Source organism: Tachypleus tridentatus, chromosome 11, assembly GCF_004210375.1.
Source record: "Tachypleus tridentatus isolate NWPU-2018 chromosome 11, ASM421037v1, whole genome shotgun sequence".
Lineage (NCBI taxonomy): Eukaryota > Metazoa > Arthropoda > Merostomata > Xiphosura > Limulidae > Tachypleus > Tachypleus tridentatus.
This window is the reverse complement of record NC_134835.1, coordinates 73904913-73931054: the sequence shown is the minus strand read 5'-3', so window position 1 is coordinate 73931054 and position 26142 is coordinate 73904913. Positions and strand designations below refer to the sequence as shown.

General features: G+C 33.0%; 1 protein-coding gene across 12 annotated transcripts; it reads left to right on the top strand.

Annotated features, from left to right (window-relative positions):
• The first annotated feature begins 2843 nt into the window (after positions 1-2843).
• On the top strand, positions 2844-25614 carry LOC143232465 (uncharacterized). Of its 12 annotated transcripts, none has more exons than XM_076467958.1 (12): positions 2844-3026; positions 5030-5130; positions 5623-5727; positions 8581-8748; positions 9026-9280; positions 9686-9753; positions 10523-10627; positions 11063-11243; positions 11482-11581; positions 22611-22726; positions 23343-23480; positions 24615-25614. In XM_076467958.1, exons 2-12 carry the CDS (start codon positions 5044-5046, stop codon positions 24717-24719), a joined length of 1428 nt encoding a protein of 475 aa, XP_076324073.1. In that variant the 5' UTR covers positions 2844-3026; positions 5030-5043; the 3' UTR covers positions 24720-25614. The 12 variants fall into 12 exon arrangements, with proteins under 12 accessions (XP_076324073.1, XP_076324074.1, XP_076324078.1 ...); XM_076467959.1 differs by lacking the exon at positions 2844-3026 and adding an exon at positions 3812-3923; XM_076467955.1 differs by lacking the exon at positions 2844-3026 and adding an exon at positions 4084-4220.
• Positions 25615-26142: the final 528 nt, after the last annotated feature.

Sequence of the window (26142 nt, the reverse complement as noted above, 5' to 3'; positions counted from 1 at the left end):
TTTAGAAATATATATATATTAATTTTATTTATATTTTAAAAAAACCTTTTACTCTTTGTCATTCTGATAATAATAAAAGTGCAATATGATACACAAAAACGTTCTTTTTCTTATAACCAAGCCACATGGGGCGGTCAACTGAGTCCACCGAGGGGAATCGAACCCTGGATTTTAGCGTTGTAATTTCGTAGATTTACCGCTGTACTAGCGGAGGGCACGTAAAAATGAAAAACGGTTGCAAATAAGACGTACTCTTGTATTGCGTGACATGTATGTAAACTGATCAGATATTCACCAGAAAGGTATCAGTTATCTGGATATGAGCACGGATAGTGAAAAGAAAACTGAAATAAATACATAAACGAACACAATCTCTATTCATACGCACTTAATTAACTAGTAGATTGCAAATGGCTGTTGGGACGAATAATAATTTTTAGCGGTTGTAATCTCGACAATCAGGAGAACAAGGTAAAAAAACCTAGTACTAGAATGTGGAAGAACAAATGTAGTGATTTGCTAGAAGTAATATTAAATAAGAAAAACACGATGCTGAATAAAGTTAAGATAAATTTAAAATACAATTATTTCTTTACTACAGATTAATAAAAGTGACAAGCCTGCTGTTAATTCATTAAACTGCTGCATATAAAGATTAAAACAAATAAAAATAATTAAAAAGATAATACTTAGTTTGCCTATCAGTAACATGATCAGCAGCAATAAGAGGTAAAAAGAAAATGAGACTTCACAACTATCATTTGTTACATATGATTCATCTCAGATGATAGCCCCGGCATGGTCAGATGGGTTAAGGCGTTCAACTCGTAATCTGAGGGTCGCGGGCTCGAATCCCCGTCACACAAAACATGCTCGCCCTTTTAGCCGTGGGTGCGTTATAATGTTACGGTCAATCCCACTATTCGTTGGTAAAAGAGTAGCCCAAGAGTTGGCGATGGGTGGTGTTGATTAGATGCCTTCCCTCTAGTCTTACACTGCTAAAATAAGAATAGCTAGCTCAGATAGACCTTGAGTAGCTTTGCACAAATTTCAAAACAAAACAAACAAAACCAACAGTAGTCTCCCATCATTTAAGGATTCCATCGTCTTTGATAGAACTGTTTCATAGTATAAACGTTTTGGCAGAAACGCTCATCACTTACTGCATTTAGATAATGTGAGAATAAATCTAAGTGTAAGAAGTGTATCTTTTGTGACATCCAAGATTCCATTTTTCTGTAGTTCTTGAGCATGTCATCAATGGTCACGGCATAATTTTCATCTCTATGCTTTAATAAGAAATTTTTGACAACCAGTTCAAATTATTTCCATATTGCAATTTCTTTTTAATTGAACATTGTTTCAAAATCATCATCCATCAGCACTTCCCAAATCTATGGCCAAACAAAAATATTTCCTTTCATTATTGCTTTACTGAATTTTGGAAACCTGTTAGAGAAATATCTGAAACCATTTACCATTTTTGTTAATTCCTTTTTACAAAATTCTTCATGAGTCTCAGTTTAATATGAAGCGGAGGCAGAAACAAATTTTGAGGATTTCCTCTATATTACGTTTCCTTGGTATGTAATTCTCTTTTATTAGTCATTTCCTCTTTCTGAAATGATTTTTTATCATCTCGGTTATCTCAGAAAAACAAAAGCAACCGTATTGGGTATAACCACTCCGCAAGCTTAGCACGAGGGCAGCTGCGCTTAGATAACCACATAAGCTGATCATATTTGATGAACTCAAGTTTAATATGAATTTTTTGGTGAGTTTCTTTCATGTTCACAGCATGAGCAACAGGAATCGATGGGTGAATGTTCTCATTATACAAAAGTATAGCTTCCATACTAACTTCAGATGACTCTACAAAAGTTTCTATTCTTGAGGATGACGTTCAACACCTAATTATTCCATTAGTTATCGGCATTTGTACAGAAACACAAAGTATCTTGCATGCTGCAGTAAGAAGTAAGACTTTGACGGCGACTTCGGTCAAATGAAAATTTTGTTTCTGAAGCTAGTATATTCCATTCAGTTTACGAGGGTCAGGAAGTTTCCAAAGCTACTTTGATAGGAACAAGTTACGAATCAAATCATTTAGCACTTTTTATGTGACCAGATGAAGCACTTTATGTTGAGGTGTCACAATACATAATTATTAGATGAAGAGAGTAACTCTTCTGCTTCTCAGTTCGCTAGCTAGTGGATATTGCACTGGAAAATCGTCACTATGAGGTATTGACTTCATTGTAGATGCAATATCTGGTTACTTAACGAGATACTTACTTTTACCAGAATATCCAGAAGTATCAATCAAGCTTAAAAGAGCTACTTGTATGATCAACGGGTTCATGCCATATCATGGGAACTGCAAATGTCATGCTTCCTCTTTTTTTATTCAGCCACTATGTCAAGCCACTTGTAAAAATTGTACATCACACATATGGAGCTCTATGTTTTTCTTTGTCACCAATTTAAATCAAAAATAGTAGTAGTAAGTTACCTTTACTTTGTGTGTGACGTTTTTTCTTTGTGAAACTGTAATATATTTTAACAAATGCAGCAGAAAATATTTGGGTTATTTATACACTTTCAGACTTTATTTGAACTGATGCAGTCAGCATATCGAAAGATTTTCTACAAATTTGTAAACTAATTTATGTTTACAGAAGTAGAATTTAAGAGATTTTAAACACAAAGTTTTGAAAAATTTAGTTACTCTTAGGTATAATTCATGAAGAAGATCGGACTTCGTTTTGACTATGTGCAGAGTGAGGCAAAATGACTAATTGAGTGAGTGAGAGGCAACTGAGAGGGGCCTGACTCCATCCCTTATATGTTTAGTCTTTAGTCTTCTTGAATGTTCTAGCAAACTAAGCACGCAAGGGTTTCGTAATTCCCAGGAAGAGCAGATGAGCGTAGGAATGAAGTAAAAATTGTGCGATTCGCTACAATATTATCGAAAACAAATAGCACCTGTTAACAACATATTTGGGATTTTACGCCAATACAGTATGGTCAGTGTTTGAAGTTATTAAAAATGTATGCCTTTACTTATTAAACTGTTGAAGTAAACTTAATTTCACAATATGAATCTATTTACTAGTTGGTTTTATGGTATTTCACGTAGTGGTAATAAAATGTATAAGCAATGGATAAATCCTGACTAGATTTTTTAAAAATCAGTAACATCAAATTTATTCGAACCACTTGAGTTTTTTCCACTATAATGTTTTTGTTGTCCAGTGTAAATAACCGTATAGGTTAATCTGTGAATCTGTGTTAAATTTATACTTATTGTTATGCTTGATTGTTTGTTTGAGCATAAACTTACACAATGGGTAATCAGCTTTGTGCCAATCGTAAGCATCGAAACCAGTTTTTAATTAAGCAGTGTGAGGTTTTAACTAACTATTGAGCCACAGGGGTGAGGGTTTAGAATCAATGTTCAATTACCTTACTAGGATCTACTATAGTATTATAATTTCAGTTAATAAGACTAAAGACGTCTATGTGTGTTGGAGGTGAGGGGCTGTATATAACTTAACCTTGGAAGCAATGCAACTGCCAAATGATGCTGGAAACTCTTGTTTCCAAATCAAAAACTGGAAGTTGTGCATTGAGCTTTGATCGTAAATCAAAAATAATCGCTAATATTAAAAATTCAGATGTACATACGTATGAAATACAAGTTATAACTCTTCATGATACTGTAGTTTAACGTTTGATTTAGACCAAAGCTAAAGTCCAAGATTTTATAGAGACTGATTGCACTATATTTAAGTTATAAGAATATAATGGCCCACGTGTGATACATACTGTTATCAAATTTCCCGAATGAAAATCTGGAACATTTTTCAATACGAGGCGACACCATAACAGCTCTGACACAGTTTAACCTAAATTAGAAAAACGTATCTTTTTTGCCATTTTATCAAATAATTTGTTGTGTATTGCATTTTATTTTAAAACCATGAATCTAGCTTGTTAAACATTAATAAATTACAAAATGCGCCAAAGTTGTTTTGAACATAATGAAGGAAAAATGTTGCTATTTCGAGTTTTTGTTTTAATTTTTGTTGTTTGTTTGGGTTTGTATGGCTGGAGAGGCGTTTAGATCTCAATTCTTGCAGCTACTAAATGACAGGTTAGGTTATAAAATCGCAGCGTAGAGGGAAAGAACATTGTATCATGTGACCTAGCTTTGACCGGTAATTTTTTAATTTAGTCAAGTAAAACTCTTTTTAAAGACCAGCAGTGCATTTCAAACAAACATTGAGGTACAAAGCAATTTGGACAGTTTAGTATTTTACAGTTTTTGGTAGGGCAATAATAAGGCTAAAAACTGTGTTGATTCCAGTTTTAATGGAACATCTGGTAAATTTAATCATGCCGCTATTGAAATCGATTATTCTTTTGCTGATTTTGCCCAGTGTGATTAAAACTAGCCATGACTAATAGTACATGCTACTACTGTCCAGTATTACAATTTCTTTTGTAACAAACTATGAATTCTATGCCGGATGCCATGATCATTTGTAATAAATTACTCTTTTAGGTCTAAGACCACAAAATTTGACAGCAGGTCTACAGGCACTTGAATTCAAGCTTCACTCCATGCAGCTGTTGGCTTCCATTGTAGCAATTATCATAAATAAGTTAATAAAAGTCCACTGGACTTAAAGAATTGCTTCAGAGATTGATGGAATTGCTAGCAGTTTCCAGTTGTTTGTTTTTGCTATCTTTCTTTTGAAAACGGAAATTTGGAGGTGTGGGTGGAAGTTTGTGAACTTTTCTTTTATGGGTCAAATAGTGCTGAAAGCTACTCATATTAAAGTTGTCATTGCCAGTATAAGACAAGAAATAGTGAGGGATAGTGGATCTAATTACTGTCAGTATTGCACAGTTTTGTGATGAATGCTTATTTTGACAATTATTTTTCTTTATAAAACTTATTCAAAGAACTTAATACTTCTAAATATGCATAGCATTATAACATTGCTCTTATTTCGTTTTTTAGGATCAACTATAATCATGTCAACAACTTCTACTTCCAGTGAATCATGTGTGAGAGAATCCAGTCTAATAGATGTTAATGAGGAGTCTTTTGTTAATCTTGATGTAAGTCAATCATAATCAGTTAAAAGATTAAGAATTGCAGGTAATGACACAATATCTTGGAAAAATAAGTACACAGCTGTTTATACTTTAATTATTAAATTTCTCAAAAATAATGGAGTTATAAAATTACTCTAGAGAGCTGTTAATTTTTAAGCTTTCTAATAATTTTGTTCTTAGTCTTACAATAAAAAATTTTTGCTTTGCTTTTATTTGGTGTGATTTGAAGCTATCATGTTTCAGAATAGATTGTGATCAAAAATGATAGTTTTTCAAGAACATTTGATCTTTAGGTGTAATTTCTGGAGAAGGAAGCCCTAATTTTATTAACCTACTGTTGTAAAAGGGCTAACTGTATATTTTCAAAAAATTTCTGGAATTCTATAAAGCTTTTGCAAATACAGGTTTTTATTTGATAAACAAGTAACAGAAAAATTTGGTGTAAATAGTCTAAAATTTAAAGCTATCAAAATTATCTAATTGATTTAATTTTAGATCAGTCACATCATTGATTTACAGCCAGCTGAGATTTCAACGTCAGCTATTCTTCATTATTGTAAGAGGAAAATCTTAATTCCATACTTCAAACTTTTGGCCTTGGTAAGTTTATGTGTATGTGTTATTTGAAGACAAAAATGTTAATTACTAACACAGACATTCCTGTTGTAACATTATATAACATGTGACATCTGTTAACAGAATACCTCTTTTTCTACATGAATTACTTTTACAAGTATTTAGAAAAACATTAATGCACAAAGCACATTAATCATATGCACACTAGTGGGGCTCAAAGTGTGCAAAGCTTGGAGCTTTACAAAATGCCATTCAATATGGTATTATATATTTGATGTAAGAGGTGTCAGCTATTTATTTTTACCCTAAATAACTGGTTCAGTGACAGTTTGTGGTAAAGGAAGGTAAATACCAAATTCAGGATACAGAAATATTGGACAAAAAAATGTAATTATGCAGTTCATAAGTTCAAGAAGTTATGCAATATGCAAACTGTTTGATGGACATAAGTGTTTTTATTCTCTTCATGAACACCAACTTGCATTCTGATCTATGAAAGTCTGAATCAGGTTGGTGTCATTAATGCACAGACATGAATACAAATACGTTTGCAACTCTACTAATTTTTTATACAACAAACTTATAAATTGTATTGAAAGGTTGCCACATTTCATATAGATACGTATAATAACTTCAGAATTATTGTCAATACTAACTGAATGTGTTGAAATTTGACAGAATATATATTTAGTTGTAGTATTTCATGCAATATACATTCTTATCTAACTGCACAAAATCATACATTTTGTAACTAAGATAAGCTCTTTGTAAAAGCTGTTTTAAAAACCATGTTGATAATGTATGAACTTGCCTCATTTTCAAAGGTTTTAGTTAGTCATCCCTGTTTATGCTCTTATTAACATCAGAACTCTATAACAGTCCTCTTTCACAGGTTTGAATTAGATACACATTTCTGCAGTTGTTAACAGAATCTCTCAACTCAACAAAACTTTGAATTTTTAAACAAATTTAGAAAATTACATATCAAATCTATTCAAAACTAAAAACAAAACAAAATATAGCCACATTCCCATTGCACATACATTTTATTTAAAATATAGAGATGTATCATTTTTTATTAATATAAAACAATGTAGGAAATGCTCTAAAAATTAGTTTTTAAAAAATCATTTTGATTACAACATTACTTTAAAATTATGACTTTTAGAATTTTGCAGTTGAAAAATGTTTTGTTAAATTTTAACAACAAATGTACAGAAATTAATGTGCTTTATATAAGATTCACTATTAGTAGGCCTTACACCTATACATGTAATTGTTCTTTGGGTATTTCTTTTTTCTTCTTTTTTACATTCATACGTAATAAACAGACAAAACTCCATTTTTCCAAATGATGTATTTTGCTAGTAGGATGTGTTTAAATTCAAGAAAATACATAACGTTGTATTTCAAGTGCTGGTCTAAATTTAAGGTCTATACAATTCATATTGGAAACAATCTTTACACAACTTCCTCAAACATTTTCAATATATGCACCTCCAGGAATATAAAATTTTTAACTATTGAACAACTGTACCCAGGATAGAACTATGTTGAAATGCCTGTGAGAAAAAACTGGCTCAGCTGATTGCAACCTCAGCTGACATGCATCCATTTTCCAAAGTTATATTATTGTAAGACTTTTACAATACAGGGTTGGCACAATAGACTGAGCCTATGTGTGTTTGATTAAGCTATGCAAATGTATTATTTATTAACCTTTTTCAGCCTGGTATTTCAGATTTTTAATGAGGAAAATGAGGATACTATGTTTTAAAAAATTCTGTTCAATCATCTTAAATCAGCTAAAAATACTGGTACTGAAGCATTTATTTTGATGCATCTGTTTTTAACATTTATGATGGAAAACACGATAAAAAAGAACTGTCCAAACTACTACTCCATAATTTTAGTTCTTGTCTACCCTCATTGTTATTCTTTAGGGGGAGTAAAAATAGTTAAGCTTCTTACGTACATAGTTAAAAACATGTCATAAAAAGCTGTACATAATTGTTGTTTACTTCCAGCTTAGATAATTTGAAAACAGTTAATTTGTGAAGTTGGTAGTGTCAAAAATTAAAATTCAACTGAATTCTTTTTTGTTTTACAACTTCCATGCTTTGGAAGCAGATAAGGTGATGACTATATCATCTGAAAATGGGATATTTTCTTTTATAATTTGTTTGCTAGGGAGTCTTTTTAATCTCCTGATTCAGATTATTATTTTCTAAATTTATGGTTATTATATCACAGGTCTTTCTTGATGGCCAACCTTCAGATTATCTTAAAAGAAATACAAAAGAGTGATATAATTATGTTACTTAAAAATTATGAATCAGTTTTATTGGTTTCTCTGCGTGTTTGTTTATTTTGTTAAAATACGTAGTTTTGGCAGCAGCCTTAATCTGTTACCAAAACTACTGCTTACAGTGGACTTTCTCTAAGCATGAAATTAGTGGTAGGGGTGATTTAGAAACCACTGTACAAATTTCTAAAAGGAGTGTAGTAAGTATGTCAGAAAATTTGTTTAAAAACATTTAATAAATATGTTTTATGTTTCATATAGTGATTTTGTGTGTTATTAATAGTTATAAGTGCAAATGCATAGGAATTACCTATATACTATAATTAAACTTATGTTCAAAACTATTTGGAAACTATATTTTGAATGTTAAAAATTTCTTTATATGGTAAAAAGATGGTTTTCTGTGCATTTATTGTAAAAATAGTCTTGTAACCATTTGTTTAATACACTGTAAACTTGTTCAAATTATTTGGTAAATCAGATCACAAGTTGTTTCTCTTTTTTGATGTTAAAGATAAGATTGGGAAGAATGATTATCTTGTGTTTTTGAAACTTAAATATAAATGTTTCAGCTTGGATGGCGACCACTTTATTATCCAGCAACTCCACAAGATTTAAGCATGTGTGTAAAAGTCCTCAACACTGGATATACAATCACAGTAGTTTCATTGATATTAATTGGTCATGTCCTACAGTATGCTGCATGTTTTAGAAGAGATGGTTTTGGTTCTTATTCAAAGGTAAGTTGCATGTAGAGATTTTGGAAGCATTTATCTGCACATTATTATTCAGTGTTTAATTAATCCTGGGAACTAGATGCATTAATTTAAATAAAATAGGTTAGTTTTAAAGTTTTACCTTTTAACACAACAGAAAATGATTTACCATGTGTATGTAATGTGTAGTTTCAGTTCATAAGTATTTAATGTAGTATATAAACATAATTAAAATGAAGTTCTCAGTTTATTATTTGCCTTGGAGCTAGATATCTAAATTCTTATTTGTATACCTTTACAGGTGAAACGAAGGTTCACACTGACACATGTATCACCATCTTCATTGTTTCATGATGAATATAGCTTGGAGCCAAACTTGAGTTTCTACAATCGTTTGAATCTTCAGTCAATAAAATCAGAGATACAAGAGTATTGTAATAATGATATTGTCAGTGTTTACCTTTTACCAGCCTTTTTACATTTCTTCTCATACATATATGTCCTTTATCAGATGAGAATACCAGAGAGAGAACAGCTGGAACACCTTTTGGAAAGAGTTAGTGATGATTTCTCCTAATTAAGCATTAATTTCAAATTACCATATTAATGTGTATATGAAATCTTATTGCCTAAAATGTTCTATGTGTTGGATGGTAAAATATTCTTAAAAAAAGTGAAATTACAATTTTTTTCGTTTACAGTATATTGAAATTATTTTTTACTTTGTCAGAACATAGTAAAATAAACTTAATGCACCCATCATGTTTCTTTATTAAATATATTTCTGCTTCCACATGAGTAAATGTATTCATAATGGAAAATTTGTGTATTTTTAGTAAAGAAATGAATGAAGACTGTCAGTTTGGGGCAAAACAAAATAAGAGAAGAGAGTATAAGGTGTGTGCTTTTACAAATTTTGAAAAAGGATAGTACTAAGGTTAATGGATATATTTATTCACAGGTATTTTTACAAGCCACAGTTACCCGTACTTGGCACACAGCACAGGGAAAACTAATTCGAAGGCTGAGGTATTTGTCCTTTATCTTAGAATATACAAGAACTGATAGACAGTATATTATTATTTTTTGCTTTGCAACTTAAGAAATCTTGGTACTTTTGTTTTTTTAAATTTATTTCAAAGTGTGAACTTAGTCATATTTTTAACATTTTTTCATAATAAATAAGTTCTATTGTATGCTATTTTATTAATTTCTCTGAGAATATTGGAAATTGATTGGAATTTAAGCTTTAGTCCATTAAGAACAAACATTTATAAGTAATTATTATTGTATTGGTTTCAAGAATGCCAGTCATTTTAGAATTACAGGTTTATAGCTAGAACTGAAAGTATGTTATCTTCTACATCTTTCAGTTTATTTATATAAAACTGAATTGCAGTGGATTGTAGGATGTCTCACTTCTTAGAATGACTATGTATTTGTGAAATTGAAAATTTATTTTCTAATTTAAAGGGCTGTTATTTTTTGGTAAGAAAATGCATAATTGAACTTTAGGAAAGGCTGGTAATATTATTAAAGGTACAAAACATGTGCATGCACACACACAAATAAATAAATAATATTAAACTGTGAAGTGTATTTTCAAGTATATAGTGTTCTCCATAAAGCATTTCAAGTTTGCTGTATTATAAGTAGCATATTAAGTAAATATATGATTAAGATATTAATCTAAGATCCAATATTATGTTTTTGTACAATTCAAGATACAGTAGATTCTTTACATGCTTTGAGAAAATGTCACAAACTATAATACTTTCTTTTCTGCATTCCATTCAAGAACTTTTCTAGGAATGGGTGTCTTGTGGGCTTTAGTGTCAGTTTCTCCTCAGATTCTTCATCGAATAGCTGGTGTAAAGATTAGTTTCACATGGATGGATCCTCAGTAAGATGCTGGAACTCTTATGTTTAGAAGCACTTGATTATGAAACTCAGTTTCTTTTATAAAAAAGTTATTACAGAATAAATTCAGGCAGTCATTTGTATGTATTTTATCAGAAAAATTGTGTGGTTAGTGTGTATAAGTAAGGAACATTGAATTAGTGTATCAGAAAATGTTTGTAAAGACATAAGAAGTATATAAAAACACATTAAAAGTACATCTTAGAGTTCTGTCTCATTTAAGATTGTCTTGAATATTTCAAGTGTTTTTTCACTAACTTCTGTGGTGGTTACATAAATAGATATCGGTATGCTTATCAGTTTCTGTTTGACATGTATATGTAATATAATTTACACAGTTTATTGTTTACTGTTTATGTAAAAAAGGTATAGAAATTTTTTGCACGTAACTTAAGTATACAGTAATTTTCTTCTACAGTTCTCATACTCTTCGGAATATATTAATTATCTTGCTGTTTTTCACCTTGATGTGGAATGATATTATTTGTGTTGCTATTGCAACAACCTATTCAGTCCATTGTCAGTTGATAATTTCTTACTTAGAAAATATTGGACATGCCGTTCGAGAAAAGAGAATCAGTTTTCTAGAATTTTACAAGGTGAGTGGTTTTGGGCAACAGAGAAAAATAACTTGTACTCTTTGTTTTGTTTATAAATAATTAGGTCAAAACAGTTAGATATCTATGATTAACAGGTTCAGATTTTTACTTTTTTGTTCTATTATTATAACTGTTTCATACTTAAGGGCATTTCTTTAAGCATTGTTATATCATTGTTTTATATTGAACTGCATCAGCTACTCATATGTATTGCAAATCTAATAATATTTTTAAATAGGAAGTAATGGAAGCAAGAAAATTTATCAGTTATTTGAATGAAGATCAAGCTTTTGGGGTGTCCCTTGTAATACTAAATTATGGTTGTAAAACCACTACAGGTAACTTTTATATTGCTGTTTATTCATACATTTGCTTTAGAATTAATATGTGAGTTATCAAAACATTACAGGTAATGTTATTATCACACTTTACTGACACATCTTTGGGTTAAAATTAATATGAGAGTAATCAAACCACTACATGTAATGTTCATATTGCTGAGTGTGCACACATCTTTGTGTTAGGATTAATATGTGAGAAGAGTAGTTATCAAAACATCACAGATAATGTTATTATCACACTTTATTGACACGTTTCTGGATTAGGATTAATTAGAGAACAGAGTAGTTTTCAAAACATCATAAACAATTGTTGTGTCGTATATTGTGTATTCTTACATCTTTGTATGAAAACAATAATTTCTGACAAGGTACTTTATTTCTGCTCACATATGTAGTTATTCTTGTTTAGTGCTGTCCTTTATTTGCAATATTTTTTTTGTTATTGTTGTACAAACCTTTCAATTCTACATACCCCTAGGTTCATGTTGATTAACTGAACATAGTATGCAAATTATTATCACACAAACGTCTTCTAAGAGACGTGCCCCACTCTTACAATTTCTTCTATGCCATTCTATCTAAATATCACTTCTCATTTAGTAGTACTTGTGTTTGAACGTTTTATTTAGTGCTCTCTTCAAATTTTTAGATTTTTATCAATTTTTTTTCATGGTTTCTATGTATTTTACCTAGTTTTAAATTGAAAATCATTTATTAAGTCTTGGTATTATTTAATTTTCTACCCAGTTACAGAAATTAGTCACTTTTTTTCTTTTCCTTTCTTTTATTAGCAACATAGTTGAGTTTTATTTCTATTATAAATTCAAAAGTGCAAGTTACCATGTTTGAGTTTGTACTTTCTACCAGCACATTTATTCAGGCTTCAGGTGTGGGGAACTTGACTTTGGAAGTATCTGCAATTATTCGATGAGAGATGATTGTCATTTTAGCAAACCTTCTTCCTGATATTGCCAGACTTTACCCTGAACAAGTGGAATCTGTTTTTGACAAAAAAAAATTTGACAGCATTTTTCCTTCACCTGAAGTTCCATGTCTTCACAAGTTCTTTATAGGTTCTGGTAGGCCTAATATTGCTTTTTAAGCAATGATTTCTCAGGTATGTTCTGTTTTATCCCTTTTCATGATTCCCTATAATCCTTTACCTTCCTTGTTATATGATACTTCTATCTCTCAGTATTTTGTGTTTCCACCATCTCCTAATATTGAAATTCATGCTTAGGATTTTGTATTAGTTATGTGAAGGCACTTGTACACCTTGCCTACTGTGAGCTTTGGATCAATTTACTTTAGCCTACTATCAAGCTTATTTTCCATTCCTTGATTTGCAGCAACTGGAATCCATTTTATCTGTTCAGAGAGCAGATCATGATTATCCTATTTTTTTAGTCCCAAGCCCAGTTTTATCACTTTTGTCTTATCATCACATCTATATCATGTACTGCCTCTCTGAGGCATTCCTCTGAGTTCTTGAGTGTTTTTTAGAGGATATGTTTGACTTAATTACATTTTCATTGGTACATTTGTTGACTTCAACTCTTTGTTTACATGTGGTTCCTCTGTTGTTGGGAATTTTTAGGGAGATATATAGTTTTACCCCATGTTCTTTTGCCATCTCCTTATCTTAGGGATTTATACCTGACCTCCTTTCTTCATTGGTCAATGTTTAGAAATCTTCTATCAACTTTGAGACAGTATTTGACTTTTTCCTCACTGATAGATCATTTATTCTGCATGGAGTCTTGACCATTCCATATTTCTGTTCTCCATCCTAAATCCTCCCATCTCTTACCTATTCGCCCCCCGCTAGTACAATGGTATGTCTCCGGATTTACAACGCTAAAATCAGGGGTTCGATTCCCCTCGGTGGGCTCAGCAGATAGCCCTTTGTGGCTTTGCTATAAGAAAAACACAAAAAACACACATTCTTACTTATTCCTTCAACTAAGCAATAATCTTTTTATCATTTCATTTGACTCTGAGAGTCATGCTGCTAACAGTATCAGTAACTAATCTGTGGGTTCCTGTCTGGGGAGAGTTTATGTATCCCAGTTTGTTCATCTATAATGAGGCTTTGCCAGGAATCTATGTGTCCTTTAGGTTTTATCCAAATGATCCGTCATCAATTTCCTCTCTCCTCATCCATTGACCTCCTTTTCTTTTCCTTTGCCTTGGGATTCTACTACATGCCAGTATCTGTCTGAAGCATAACAGGGTCTTCTCTTAGAATGCCATCAAATCTTTAGTTCACTCTTCTCTTGGATTTTATTTCAGGCTATGTGTTGTTCCCAAGAAAACTGGAGACTGACAGCTTGTGTTTGATCTATCATATTTTGAGCACTTCTCGGTACTACCTTGTTTTACCATGGAGTCATTTCTCACTCTTTTGGGCTTTTTCTCTAGGTTTATGGGCAAACGAGTTTGACATTTCAGTTGCTTATCACCATATTCCTATGTTACAGCAATCAATGCTACCTTTGGCTTGTCCATCATGTTGTGGTTTATAAATCTTGTGCTCTACCTTTGGGTTTGCTACAACATTGTTTTTTGTTGGGTGGTCAAGGCTTTTGCCAGACTTATGCTTCTCTTGACTCTTTCTCAACTGAAGTCTACCCCACACACTTGTCTGCTTCTTTTGAAGGTAGCTTGGGTTGCTTGATTGGTCAAATTGGAGAAATCATTCTTTATTCCTTCCCAATATCTTGTCAATTTATGTATTTTATTTGACATCTCTTTCAGATCCTATCTCTTTTGCAGGTGTGGTTCTCTATAGTGGCACTTATCATCATGGGTCATGCTTATATGAGATCTCTTTAGTGGACTTTTCATGACCAGTGGAATGTAGAGTGGTATTCTTTGAATATTCTTATTACCCTTTCTCCTTCCTTTGTAGGTGATCTGGATTGGTGGTTGGAGAAGGCTCACTTTCTTAGGTGTTACACTTCCTCTTCAATGTCCACATTTACATATTTTCTTGGGTGCTTCATTTCATGGCTGTGGGTGTGTGGTTGAGCAGCAAGTAGCTTCAGGTCAGTGGTCTACAACTGGAACAGCCTAACTATATCAAATATCAATATCCTGGAGTTTCTTGCTATCCATTTGGCTTTGGATAATTTTCTGATCTTGCTTGTAATCATCTGGTTAAGGTCTATGCAGATAATTCTATGCTGGTGGTGTATATCACCCACCAGAGAGACACCTGTGCTTGTTTGCTTTGTTCTTCAACATTGGGTCTCATCTTTTTGGCCCCCCTCACACAGTATTCACCTAATTATGTGTCATGTTCTGGGTGCTTTCAACTTTGTCACAGATCATCTTTCATACCTAGACAAAATTTATCAGAGAGAGTGGTTTCTAAATGCTCAAGTTTTCAAGTGGTTATGCACTCAGGGGGGTACTCTACAGATGAATGCATTTTCCGCTATTCTAAATACAAAGTTACCTCTTTGGTCACCACTACAACATCCATTTGCCTTGACTGTAGATGCATTCAGTCAGAATTGGACAGACAAATTATTTCATGTATATCCTACTATCTTACTCTTTCCCAGAGTAATTTCTATCATCCACTCCATACTAAGTCCTTCTGATTGTTCCTTACTGGTCAGCATAGCTGTGGTCTCTATGGCTGCTCCACATTCAGTCTGATCCACCATTGTATTTTCAAATAACTTTCCCTTCTACAGCAACCTCCATTCTAGGTAGTTTATCCCATCATTCTTACCCTTTTTAATTGCACCTTGTTTTTATCCTGTCTTTGGTGAGGAGATCTGGCTGGTTTATCCTAGCAAATAGCTTCTTTGTTGGCATGTTCCATTCAATCCTTCTACCATGGGGATTTATCAGTACAAGTGAAACATTGGTCTTTGGATCATGGGTTCTTGCCTTTTTCATCCCAATGTTCCTCTTGTTACAGATTTGTTCACTTGATTATTTTATCAGAGAGTTTTAAATCTCTTGTATCACAGGTTATAAGAAAGCCTTATCCCACCCTTTTTTTGTTTTTATCCCTCTTGTCATGTACCTTCTGAATTAGTTGACCTCTGCAGCATGTAACCCTTCCAGATTGGGATATTAATGTGGTGCTCCAACTGTGTCACTGTACCACAGTTTGAACTTGTGTCTTCTTGTTTTGTATTTCAGTTATCTCTTACAATATATTTCCTCCTTCTTTTGGCATGTGGACATTGTTGCCAGATTTGTTTACCATCAGTATTTTGCATACTCTGTACCATTTCTCTTATCTTTTCTTTGCCCTGATTACTCTTTTCCCCAAAACTTCCAGTGGCTTGGAAGAGTAATTTTTTCTTTTGTTGATTTTTCCTTGTTCCATTTTTTCCCACCTCTCTTCCAGATCAAATCCAGGTAGACTTTGATGTGCTCTTTGGTGTTATATCACCTGCATGACTTCCTTCTGTCATGACCTTTCCTGCCTTTTCATCTTTTGGCAACTCTTCTCTGTTTATGATCTCTTTCCTTCCACCCATACCAGTTGGGTCTCACTTTTAGTTTATTTTGACTTATTCTTCCTTATCTTCTTTTTCTTGTCAGTTATTCCAGGTGTATACCAATCAGATTAGACACTTCTTTTTGTCTGACATCTCATCTGCATCATCCTTTGGAGGAAATTTTTCAACTGGGCATTTGGACCATTTTGCGTATTCTTATCTCTCACTATTTGTTACTTGCTACTGTTTCTTCCTTGTTGAGTTATCATCGTCAACTTGTAGCCATTCTTCAGACTTTGGTGCAACTATAATTGGGAAGGTTTTTCTTTCATTATTTTTCAGGGATCTGACCTATCTTTCAGTTTGGACCCTTCTCTGTAGTGAGTGTTGCTTCACCTGTTGTACTTGAGTATCTTAGAATTGTACACAAACCTGCACTCTGAGACCATGTTGACTTCACTTTCTATAGCCACTAAATACACACTGTTCTTTATTATCACATGTGATAGAGGTGGGGTGTTTCACAAGATCACATTTAAGTTATTCATTGTGATATATTTGCTTCTTGTCAGTGTCTTGGACTTTACTAGCCCATGGACTTCAAGGGCAAAGCAGCAGAAGGGGATTGCTTCCTCTCTGTCTGGTGTGAATGTTTCTCGAGATTCTACCTCATCTCCTGACCCCCACCCCCCCATCCCTCCCCAATTCTTTTTCTGGTGAAGTAAGAGAGTCATTATCACTATAAAGTTTCAAGTTGAGAGTGAGGAGATGGTGTTATGCTATTGTAGTTGACAGATATCCTTCAAAAAGATGCTCCATCTCTGTGTGGGGTTATCTTAAGGGATGATGTAATTTTAAAGTGAACCACCACAATGGGTGGGACACATCATACTCTCTCTGCGCGTCGATGTTGGTTCCTGGCTGTTGAGTTCTGGATTTAGAGCAGAATGAATCACACTACTGCCAATGCTCATGTTGTAAAGTTTGCAATCCCTTTTCCTACCCTTGTATGGTTCTGAGTTCTTGGCAGTTGAGAGTTGGATTTAGAGCTGAACCAACAACATCATGTTCTCGTACATGTAGTGCAAATGGGATCCCTTATATCACCCCTACAATGATGTCCATTCCCAGCATTTGAGTTCAGGATTTAGAGCTAAACTACTCAACATAATGTACTCATATGTGGCCTCTCAAAGTAGATTTCTGTACATGGTGAGGAGACCTCCCAGATAAGGTTGTGTACTTTCAGCTTATCTCCTTGGGAATCTGGACATCCACCCAGGTGTTTGCCATTTTATGTTGAATCATGAAGGGGAATAGTGGATCCTGGTGGTTGAGGTGTGTCTGGAGCATTACAACACACTACTTTGGCTTATATTTCTGTAAACAAGTGGACTCGGAATGAATACCCAGGGTCTTGTGTTAGGGTCAACAGACTATAAGCATTGAACATTCTCAGTGGGTGTTGTGGACATTGTGTATGATGCTGGTATTTGGGTATAGTGCTAACAAAACCCTGGTAATGCTGCAGTGTCCTTGTTTGGAATTGTAGTGGGTGCATTGTAGGACTACACTGTGGGTGGTGGTCAATGGGCACTGCATCTTTATTCCTTATGGATTCTCCATTCATTGAAAAAAGCAATTGTGAAAAAATAACTGGAAAACGACCATGCATGGACTACTCTGTTGCACTGTCTCTATCACATTCTGATTCCATACATCAATTTCTTATCCTTCATTTGTTATCTAAGAAATCCTTAGGGTAGATATCCCTCTTTTTCATTTGAAAGGGACAAGAGGGGCTTGCTGGCTTGCCTAAGTCAGTCAGGAAGGTGTGCAGTTGTGTCATTTTGGTGGATTCATCTACATCACAACACGCCAAACTCCTACTGAATTCAAAGGCCATTGGTCATATACCCATCGAGGCTATTCTCCTTGCTACTTTGAATTCCTCAAGAAGAGCTATTGTTGAGAGGGATTTAAAGGACATTCTCGAGCAAGAGGTCCTTGCTGGTTTCTCTAGCCAGGGTGTTTCTGCAATGTGCTATATCTCCATGCATGAGGACAGAATTTTGCTGACTACAGATATTCTTATTCTGACATTTACATTGCTTTATCCACCTGTTACTATCAAGGTAGGTTACATGAACTCTAAGGTATGACCATATATTCACAATTCTCCTTGTTTCCAGTGTCAGTGGTTCAGTCATTTAAAGGCATCATGTTGCAATTCTTGTGCTTGTTAAGGTGTCAAAGATCATGATGCCTACGAGTGCAAACTAGAACCTTGCTGTGTTAATTGTAGTGGTTCTTACCCATCTTACTGTTTTTGTTACCCTTTTGTTGTTGCTGATTCAAACCTCCTCTTCATAGGTCTGGTAGTACATCAGTCAGACCTGATGATGCTTACTATGAGATGCTGTGCCATCTCTCCTTTATTCTTCTGACTATTTTTAACCAGATTTGACAGGAGAACATTTATTCTAATGCTTTGTGTCAGGCTATTTTACTTTATCTGAGCCTCAAAAGAATCCTGATACTCCTTTTAACTATCATCCAATTTTTTTTACTAACTGTCTCTGTAGGGTCTTGGAAAGGATGTTTAATGCTTGTCTTATTTGGTTGCTCAAATCAAACAACCTCCTCTCCCCTACTTTGTATGAGTTCCAATGACATCACTCTACCATGGACCAACTGATTCAACTTGAAACTTCCATCAGGGAAGCCTCTTTCAAGTGACAACATTTTGATTCCATATAGTTTGATCTTGAGAAGGCTTGCAACATTATTTGGAGGTATGGCATTTTGAGACCTGACCTCATATGGGTTGCATCACCATTTACCCAATTTTATCCAGGACTTTTTAATGTATTAGAGATTCCAAGTCTGTGTGGATTTGACAATTCCCTGTTCTTTTCCACGAGAATTTGAAGTCCCTCAGGGCTTTGTTTTGAGTATCATTTTTTTGTGGTAAAGATTAATGCTATTACTCCATAACTTACTTCCTCCTACTGTTGCAAACAGGCTCTGTGTCAATGACTCATCACATCTGTATTGGTTGTCATGAGATTTATTGAGTTGCAGTTTCAGACTGCCCCTCAGTAACTTGTTGAAGAGAAATGCTGCAAACAGTTTTACCTTTTATTTCTCCAAAACTGTTTGCATGCATTTTTTCTGCCAGTGGGGTATTCACCCCAATTCTGATCTCTGTTTTGGTAATGTTTGTCTTCCCAGGGTCCCTGAGGCAAATCTCTTTGGGTTTATCTCTGACCATAAGCTGACCTTCATTCCTCACATCAAGCAGCTGTGTGTCAAGTCCACAAGGGCACTGAACATCCTCCAAGTCCTCTCTTTTATCTCTTGAGGGGCAGGTTGATGTTCTATGCTCAAGATTTATTGTGTCCTCAATCAATCCAAACTGAAGTATGGGTCTCTAATCTATGGTTCTACTAGAACAAAAATTTGAACCCTGTTCACCAGCTTTCCATACTTTTTCAGTTCAGAGTTTGTACGCTGAGTACCATGAACCTCCACTTCATTTCTGCTGCTTGCAACTTTCTTTTCAGTATGCTTCAAAACTGTGATCCTTACCACAGCATCCTGCCCAGGATTGTGTCTTTCTTCCTCATTGGACTATGTGCTTTTGGAATATTTGGCCTGTCATTTTTTCTTTTGGTCTTTCAGGTACATCTGGCTGAATTTGATCTGTCCTGTCCTTGGATAATGTTGCTGTCCCTACTGGTCAGGCCATCCCACCATGGCTTATCAACTGCACTTGTGAACTTTCTTTGGGCCATCTGTGGAAAGTGGATACTCTTGATTGGAAGTAGTTTTCTAGTTGCTGAACATCTTTCAAACCATTTATCTATTCCCATTTATATGGATGGTTTGAAATCAGGTGACTTTGTGGGCTCTGACATGGTTTCTTGGTTCAGTGATTGCTCCCAGGATCCACTCTACATTTTCTGTTTTCACTGCCAAGTTTTATGCCATTTTTTTACCATTGATCATGTAGGTGCTATGCAGTACACCAACTGTACTATTTTACTGACTCTTTTTAGCTTTCTAATGCTCCTGGAATTACTTTGTTAGTTCTCATCCTGTTTTTATCAGTGTTTTGCTAGGTAGATAAGGCACTCAACTCATGATCAGAGGGTCACAGGTTTGAATCCCTGTCACATCAAACATGCTCGCCCTTTCATTTGTGGGGGCATTATAATGTGATGGTCAATCCCACTATGCTTTGGTAAAAGAGTTGCTCAAGAGTAGCTTTGCACAAAATTAAAAAAACAAACAAACTTATCGATACTTAAAACTTACTCTCCCATTTTTCTTTATATTCCATTCCTTCCAGTTTTTTGGAAGCCAGGCCATGCCAGAATTTGTAGGAAAGAGCTTGCTGACATCACAGCTAAGTCTGTCTGCTCTAGTTCCATGTCTATTCCTTACGTAGACTGTGGCCTGTATTCAAGGCTCAACTCTATACCAGTTGGCAATCAACTTAAAGTGAACAAAGTGATAACAAGCTTTTCTGGAGAAAGCCTTCTGTTAAGGTTTCGCTACGCATTGGCCACAGTTTTTAAACTCTTCTTTTATCTAAGACTGATGCATCACTATGTGGCCTTTGTGACGCTCAAGTCACAATAGCCCACATTTTACTGTTGTGCTGTCATTATGACTTTGAACAATGGCAACATTTTAGACATTTTTCCATGGGTTTGTCCCTGATGCTAAACAGTGTTATTGGTAATGGTGACACTATTCACCTTTCTTGTGTTTTTACATTTTTTAGTAGCCGTTGGCCTTTTAAATTCTTTTGAAGTTTTTATCTGCTTTTTTAACCTTTTTTTAGTTTTACCTCAATTTATTTTACATTTTATAACAATTTTACTTTTATGTTGTTTTTTTTACCAGTTGTCTAGTGCAGACATCCTATTTGTTTTGTACCAATAAATGCCAACCAACTAACCACATATGTGGTGTATTGGCACATGTACAGTTTACCCATTTGATTGTGGTCTCTCACTGTACTTGTGCATGGAAGATAGTTCCCAGCAGTTGAGTTTGAAATTTAGAGCTGAACCAATCATTGTAAGTTTACACATATGGGTTCGAGAGGTGCCTTGATGGGGAACTTATTGGTTGCTCCACTTTTTCTTTTTATACTAGTCTTTGATGTCTTTTTATACAATAGGTGTTATTATGTTGGAGGTGGTCTGGTGTGTTTGATTTGAGTGGAATTTATTTATATTATGCTGTGCTCACATGTGCTCTGTTCCCTGGTTTATGGTGGGATTTTCCCCTCTAGTCAGCTGAACTTGAGGTAAAGATGATATAATTCTCAGTCTTCTTTCCTGACCCAGCATGGATGTTGGTTCCATTAGAGGAGTTTTGGTTGTAGTTGACTTGCTGTGTGTGGTCTGTTGCATCACAACCAATCTTACGTTGGGGGACATTTTGTTCTTACCCACATTTTGTTCATCAGGAAGATTAAAATTATAAATTTGGTTAGGATAACTGTTTTACCATTTTATTTTCTACTGGATGTAGTCCTCAAAATTTTCTGCCTAGATTTGTTGCACCTTTTCTACATCTGGGTGAAGAGCATACCTGGTGCAGAAATAGTGCTCTCTCCCATATATAATCTTCTTATTACAGGGCTCACTCATGAGGGTGTCCTTTGGACACCTTTAAAGGATGCTTCTACTTTTTCGCTTGCACTAGTCCCTCCACCCATTCAGTGTGGGATTCTAGATATATATATATATATATCGGTGGAAGTCATGTATTTTGGCAGAAGATATAGTTTCTCTGTGCTGAAAATATATTTCTGACAGGTAGGTACTCATGCTAACATTTTCCACCCCACTGTCTACTCTTGTTTCAGTTTCTGCATAAGCTCAAAGTGATAGGTAGAATAGAGGAATTCATGAGTTGTGTGTGTTTGTATGGGACGTGTCTATTATGGGTGTAGGTTTGCCACATAATAATTGGCACATGAGTTTCAGTTAAACCATGTGAAGTGAAGAGTATATGGGAGTGAAAGGCTTGTGGAATGTGAAAAATACTTTGCAAATAGAGGGCAGCACTGAACAAGAATAGCTATGTTTGTGAGAGAGGTAAGTAGTGTTAAAAATATATTTTCAGTGAAGGAAAATTATAACTTTCAAACCATTACAGGCAACTTTATCACATTTCATTATATATGTATTAGAAGTAATGTGAGAAAACAGCAGTTGTGAAACTACTGCAGCTGACATCAATATCACACCTGTGTATGTGTGTGAAAACTAAATTGACAGAAGTAAAATTACCCACCATCATCAGAAAACTTGACACACAATGTTTTCACCTGGCTTAATTTTTTTGTTTAAATACTGAAATGTGTGTGAAATATTGTTAACTGCTATTAGTAATATGTATTGTAACATGTATGAGTAAATCTTTGTGATTGTTAAATGTAGTTTGTGGAAAAAATATTACTTAAAATAGTGTTAAGAAGATGCACTATTGATTATTGATAAGATAAAAGTAAATATGAAATACGATACTTTTTTCAGCAATTTATGGGTTTCTGAGGGGTACCAGCAGTTCCACTAATGATGTTTTCATTTTTGCATCGGTTTTTGTTTCTGTGTTTTTGTGGATCATTCTAGTGACCTTTCCAATTATACAGGTAAGTTGGTTTATCTTAAGTGTTGATGGTTGATTAATAACAAAATAACTGATAATATATGTTCTATTTACTATTAAATAATCGGACTATAACCATGTCTTACAGACTTTATTCTCTGAGTAATCAAATGAAGATATTACAAGATATATTAGTCTGCTTTACTATGTCCCTTAAATATTTAAAATAGAAATCTGGTGACAACATTTATTAGTAAATTCACTAAATTAGGTTATATTTTTATTACTTTCTTTGAATAATAGCACTGTTTGTCACATTTGATATCACTCTATTTAAAAGCATCATCTTTGTTTGAGCAGCTAATGGATATTTGCTAAAAACCTGAAAAATAGTTTGTTTATTCTCTTCAACAAATTTCTCTCTGTATATTTTGTTCATGCTAATATATCAAATAAATACTAAGATAACTGTCAAAGAATGGATTAAAAAAAAAGGAAAATTAAGACTAGCTTTTATTCTTCTCCAAGAAAAGTGAATAAATTTTATGCATTAACATAATATTTATAGATATCTTTGCTGTGTATAACCTCATGTTATATAAATAGAAAAAATTTAGATTATTTTGGCAAGTTTAGTTAATTTTTGTCATGTATTACAGGCAGCCCGTTTAACGAGTTCTTGTTGGGCACTTAAAAAACTTGGACATGAGATATGGATTCGTCCATTTGGATACCAAGACACAATTCAGAGTGATTTAGATTCAGTTCTTCTGTTTACTACTTCGTTAAAATTGCGGGTATGAATATTAAGTTTGAAAATATTATTTAAGAAGCTTTATGGTAGAAGCTATTACATAATGTTATAAGAGTTCTTTTTTAATGTTTCAAACTAAACAAATATAGAAGGAAAAACAAAATCATTTTTAAATATTTACAAAATTCCCAGCAATAAAGTGAAAGATTGAAAAATTAAAAACATAATAAACGTTTAAGGAAACTAATAATTTACAATTGGGTGATATAAATTAATTAAAAGTATGTTGCTAGAAATAACCACAAAAAGAAAAACAATTGTAAGAAAAAAAAGATATTTTTACTAAAAATAAACGTATTGAACAAGGATCATAGTTTTTAACCTGTAGAAACATTTTTTCTGAAATAGGGAAATAGATACAGAAAAGTTTCATGATAATGCACTATACTGATATGAAATAGGTTATTTACACAAAGTATGCTTTTTCTGCTTCTTTGCTACTGAAAAAGCTGTTTGGATTTACTAAATTAATTTATTTTGTCTGATTTATTAAGTTTAGTGTCTTTATGTATTACCAAATTATGATATCTTTATTGTTATTGGTGCTTATTTTATTATTGGCCAGAAATGTAATATATAAATAATGCTTGTTAGAACTTGCTTTAACTGTAGTATCTTTTTAGCTTCAATATATAAAATATTTTTGAATGGGTAATTGAATTGATACCTCACTGAGTTGTAAACATTGAAGTAAAGAAATAGGAAGGCTAAGAAATTGATTAAAACGTAATAAATCTTATTCAGGCTTGTAGGGTACATTTTTTGATAATGAATGCACAAGTATGTGCAGAAAGTTTTGCATTTTGGCAAAATGAAAACAACAGACAAATATTTTGAGAGTTTAAAGTAAATATTTGGAAAGTAATTGAGGAAAATACAAATATAAAAGGGAATTTTTTGTGCAGAAAGAGAGGAAATTGAGATTTGAAAGCTACTTTTTTGATTTATCTTTATAACATAGTTAATGATAGGTTTATTATAGAATAGGTAAATAATACAGAATTTATAAAATTCAAACTAAACTTTTCTTTTTGTTATTTATGTTTTGACCTTCAAATCTTAACATATAGTGTTATTTATGTATATGTTTAGAATATTTTATTTATTTATTTTACAGGCAAAACTTTTTAGAACACCTGTTTATGGATCTTCTCTCATTCTAGGACTGTCAATTTTGTTTTTTGGATTTTTACTGTTAGCCCAGCTAAATATAATTTACTAGAGGAACATTTTTGAAATCTAAATTCGTGACAATATCACTCACAAAATCATAAACTTTGTCATGAAGAACTAGAAACAAATTACTCTGTTTGTATTTCAGAAAGTTTGTACTAATATTGATGGAAGTAAAGCACAAACAATTAACTTTAGAATAACTTTACTTAACCCTGCTGCTTACTGCAAGATTTAAAAAAAAAGTGTAATTTCAAAGGTATTAAGAGCTCAAACTACACAGAAGGACACACGTAAAACAGCTTACTTGACATTTGACTTTACTAACAATAAGTATGAAATGTTGATATTTAAAATGAAATAAATTCTGGGGTTTATATGTAATCTTCTTCAGTTTTATGAAATGTTACATACATTCTTAGATACTAATATATAATTATAATAAGATTGTTTAGAGACTAAAACTTTAAAAAAATTATTACTGAGTTTTACTTAAGAATGGATGAATGTCTGATTCCAAATATGTCATATAAAAATAGATTTTGTTTTGCATCATCTTAACTTTTTTCGTGTAATGTCTGACCAAACACTTATTAATTATGTGTACTTGCTGTATTGTCTCTAAAGATGCTATTCTTACGTAGGTGGGTTTTAAATAATGTTCTTCCATCAAAGAGTCTGAAGAGACAAGTTTTTGGTTGTTTGGCATAACAAAACATTTTATTGCCAAATTCTTTAAGGTAATACCTTTCCACTAGTCAAAGCTTTTTATTAAACACATGGCAAGTATATAATTTATAATGGAGAAACATATTTGGACATATTTATTTATTTTTGTTAACTATTTGTTTATAATATTGTTTTTTGTGTTCACTAGTATTGATACTAAAAAAAAAGTTGTAAATTATACTGAAGTAGAAAATAAAAGATTTTGATTTTCATAACCAGATAGTAATTATTATTTTTTAAACTTTTCATTGAATTTGTTGTTTATTTATGTAGTCTTTCTTGATCTTTCTGCTGTTCCATAGTTTCCATTAAAGTTTCAATAATGCTTCAGTATGTCATCTTGTAGTTCAATATGGATTTTATTTTACTTTTTCCTCAAATTATCCTAACTCTGGCACCTTTTAAACACATTAAGCACATGGAAATTCTATAATTTTTAAGATGGGAGTTTTCGTACTAAGAATGATTATAAACAGTTATTTGTTTACAGGTATATAGTATGTTTTAGACTAAGTACTGTCACTGATTCATAAATATTTTTTAATCTAGTCTAATTTCTCTTTTGCATTTATATATGGTTTAAATTGTTTTATAAAATATACAGAAAGTTCTACACATTAAAGCCACACCCATTACACAGGAAACAATTTTTTTTCTATTAAAATAAAAATTGCCCAAAATTTTGTTAAATACAATATTCTATTATAACTAAAACCGTACTCATAATAGGCTATTAATTTAGG

What these genes read in the sequence shown, in the direction of transcription:
- LOC143232465 (XM_076467954.1), top strand. An exon ending in AAACTAATTCGAAGGCTGAG is followed by an intron (nt 9,754 to 10,522) that starts GTATTTGTCCTT and finishes ATTCCATTCAAG; the next exon opens with AACTTTTCTAGGAATGGGTG. An exon ending in TTCACATGGATGGATCCTCA is followed by an intron (nt 10,628 to 11,062) that starts GTAAGATGCTGG and finishes TTTCTTCTACAG; the next exon opens with TTCTCATACTCTTCGGAATA.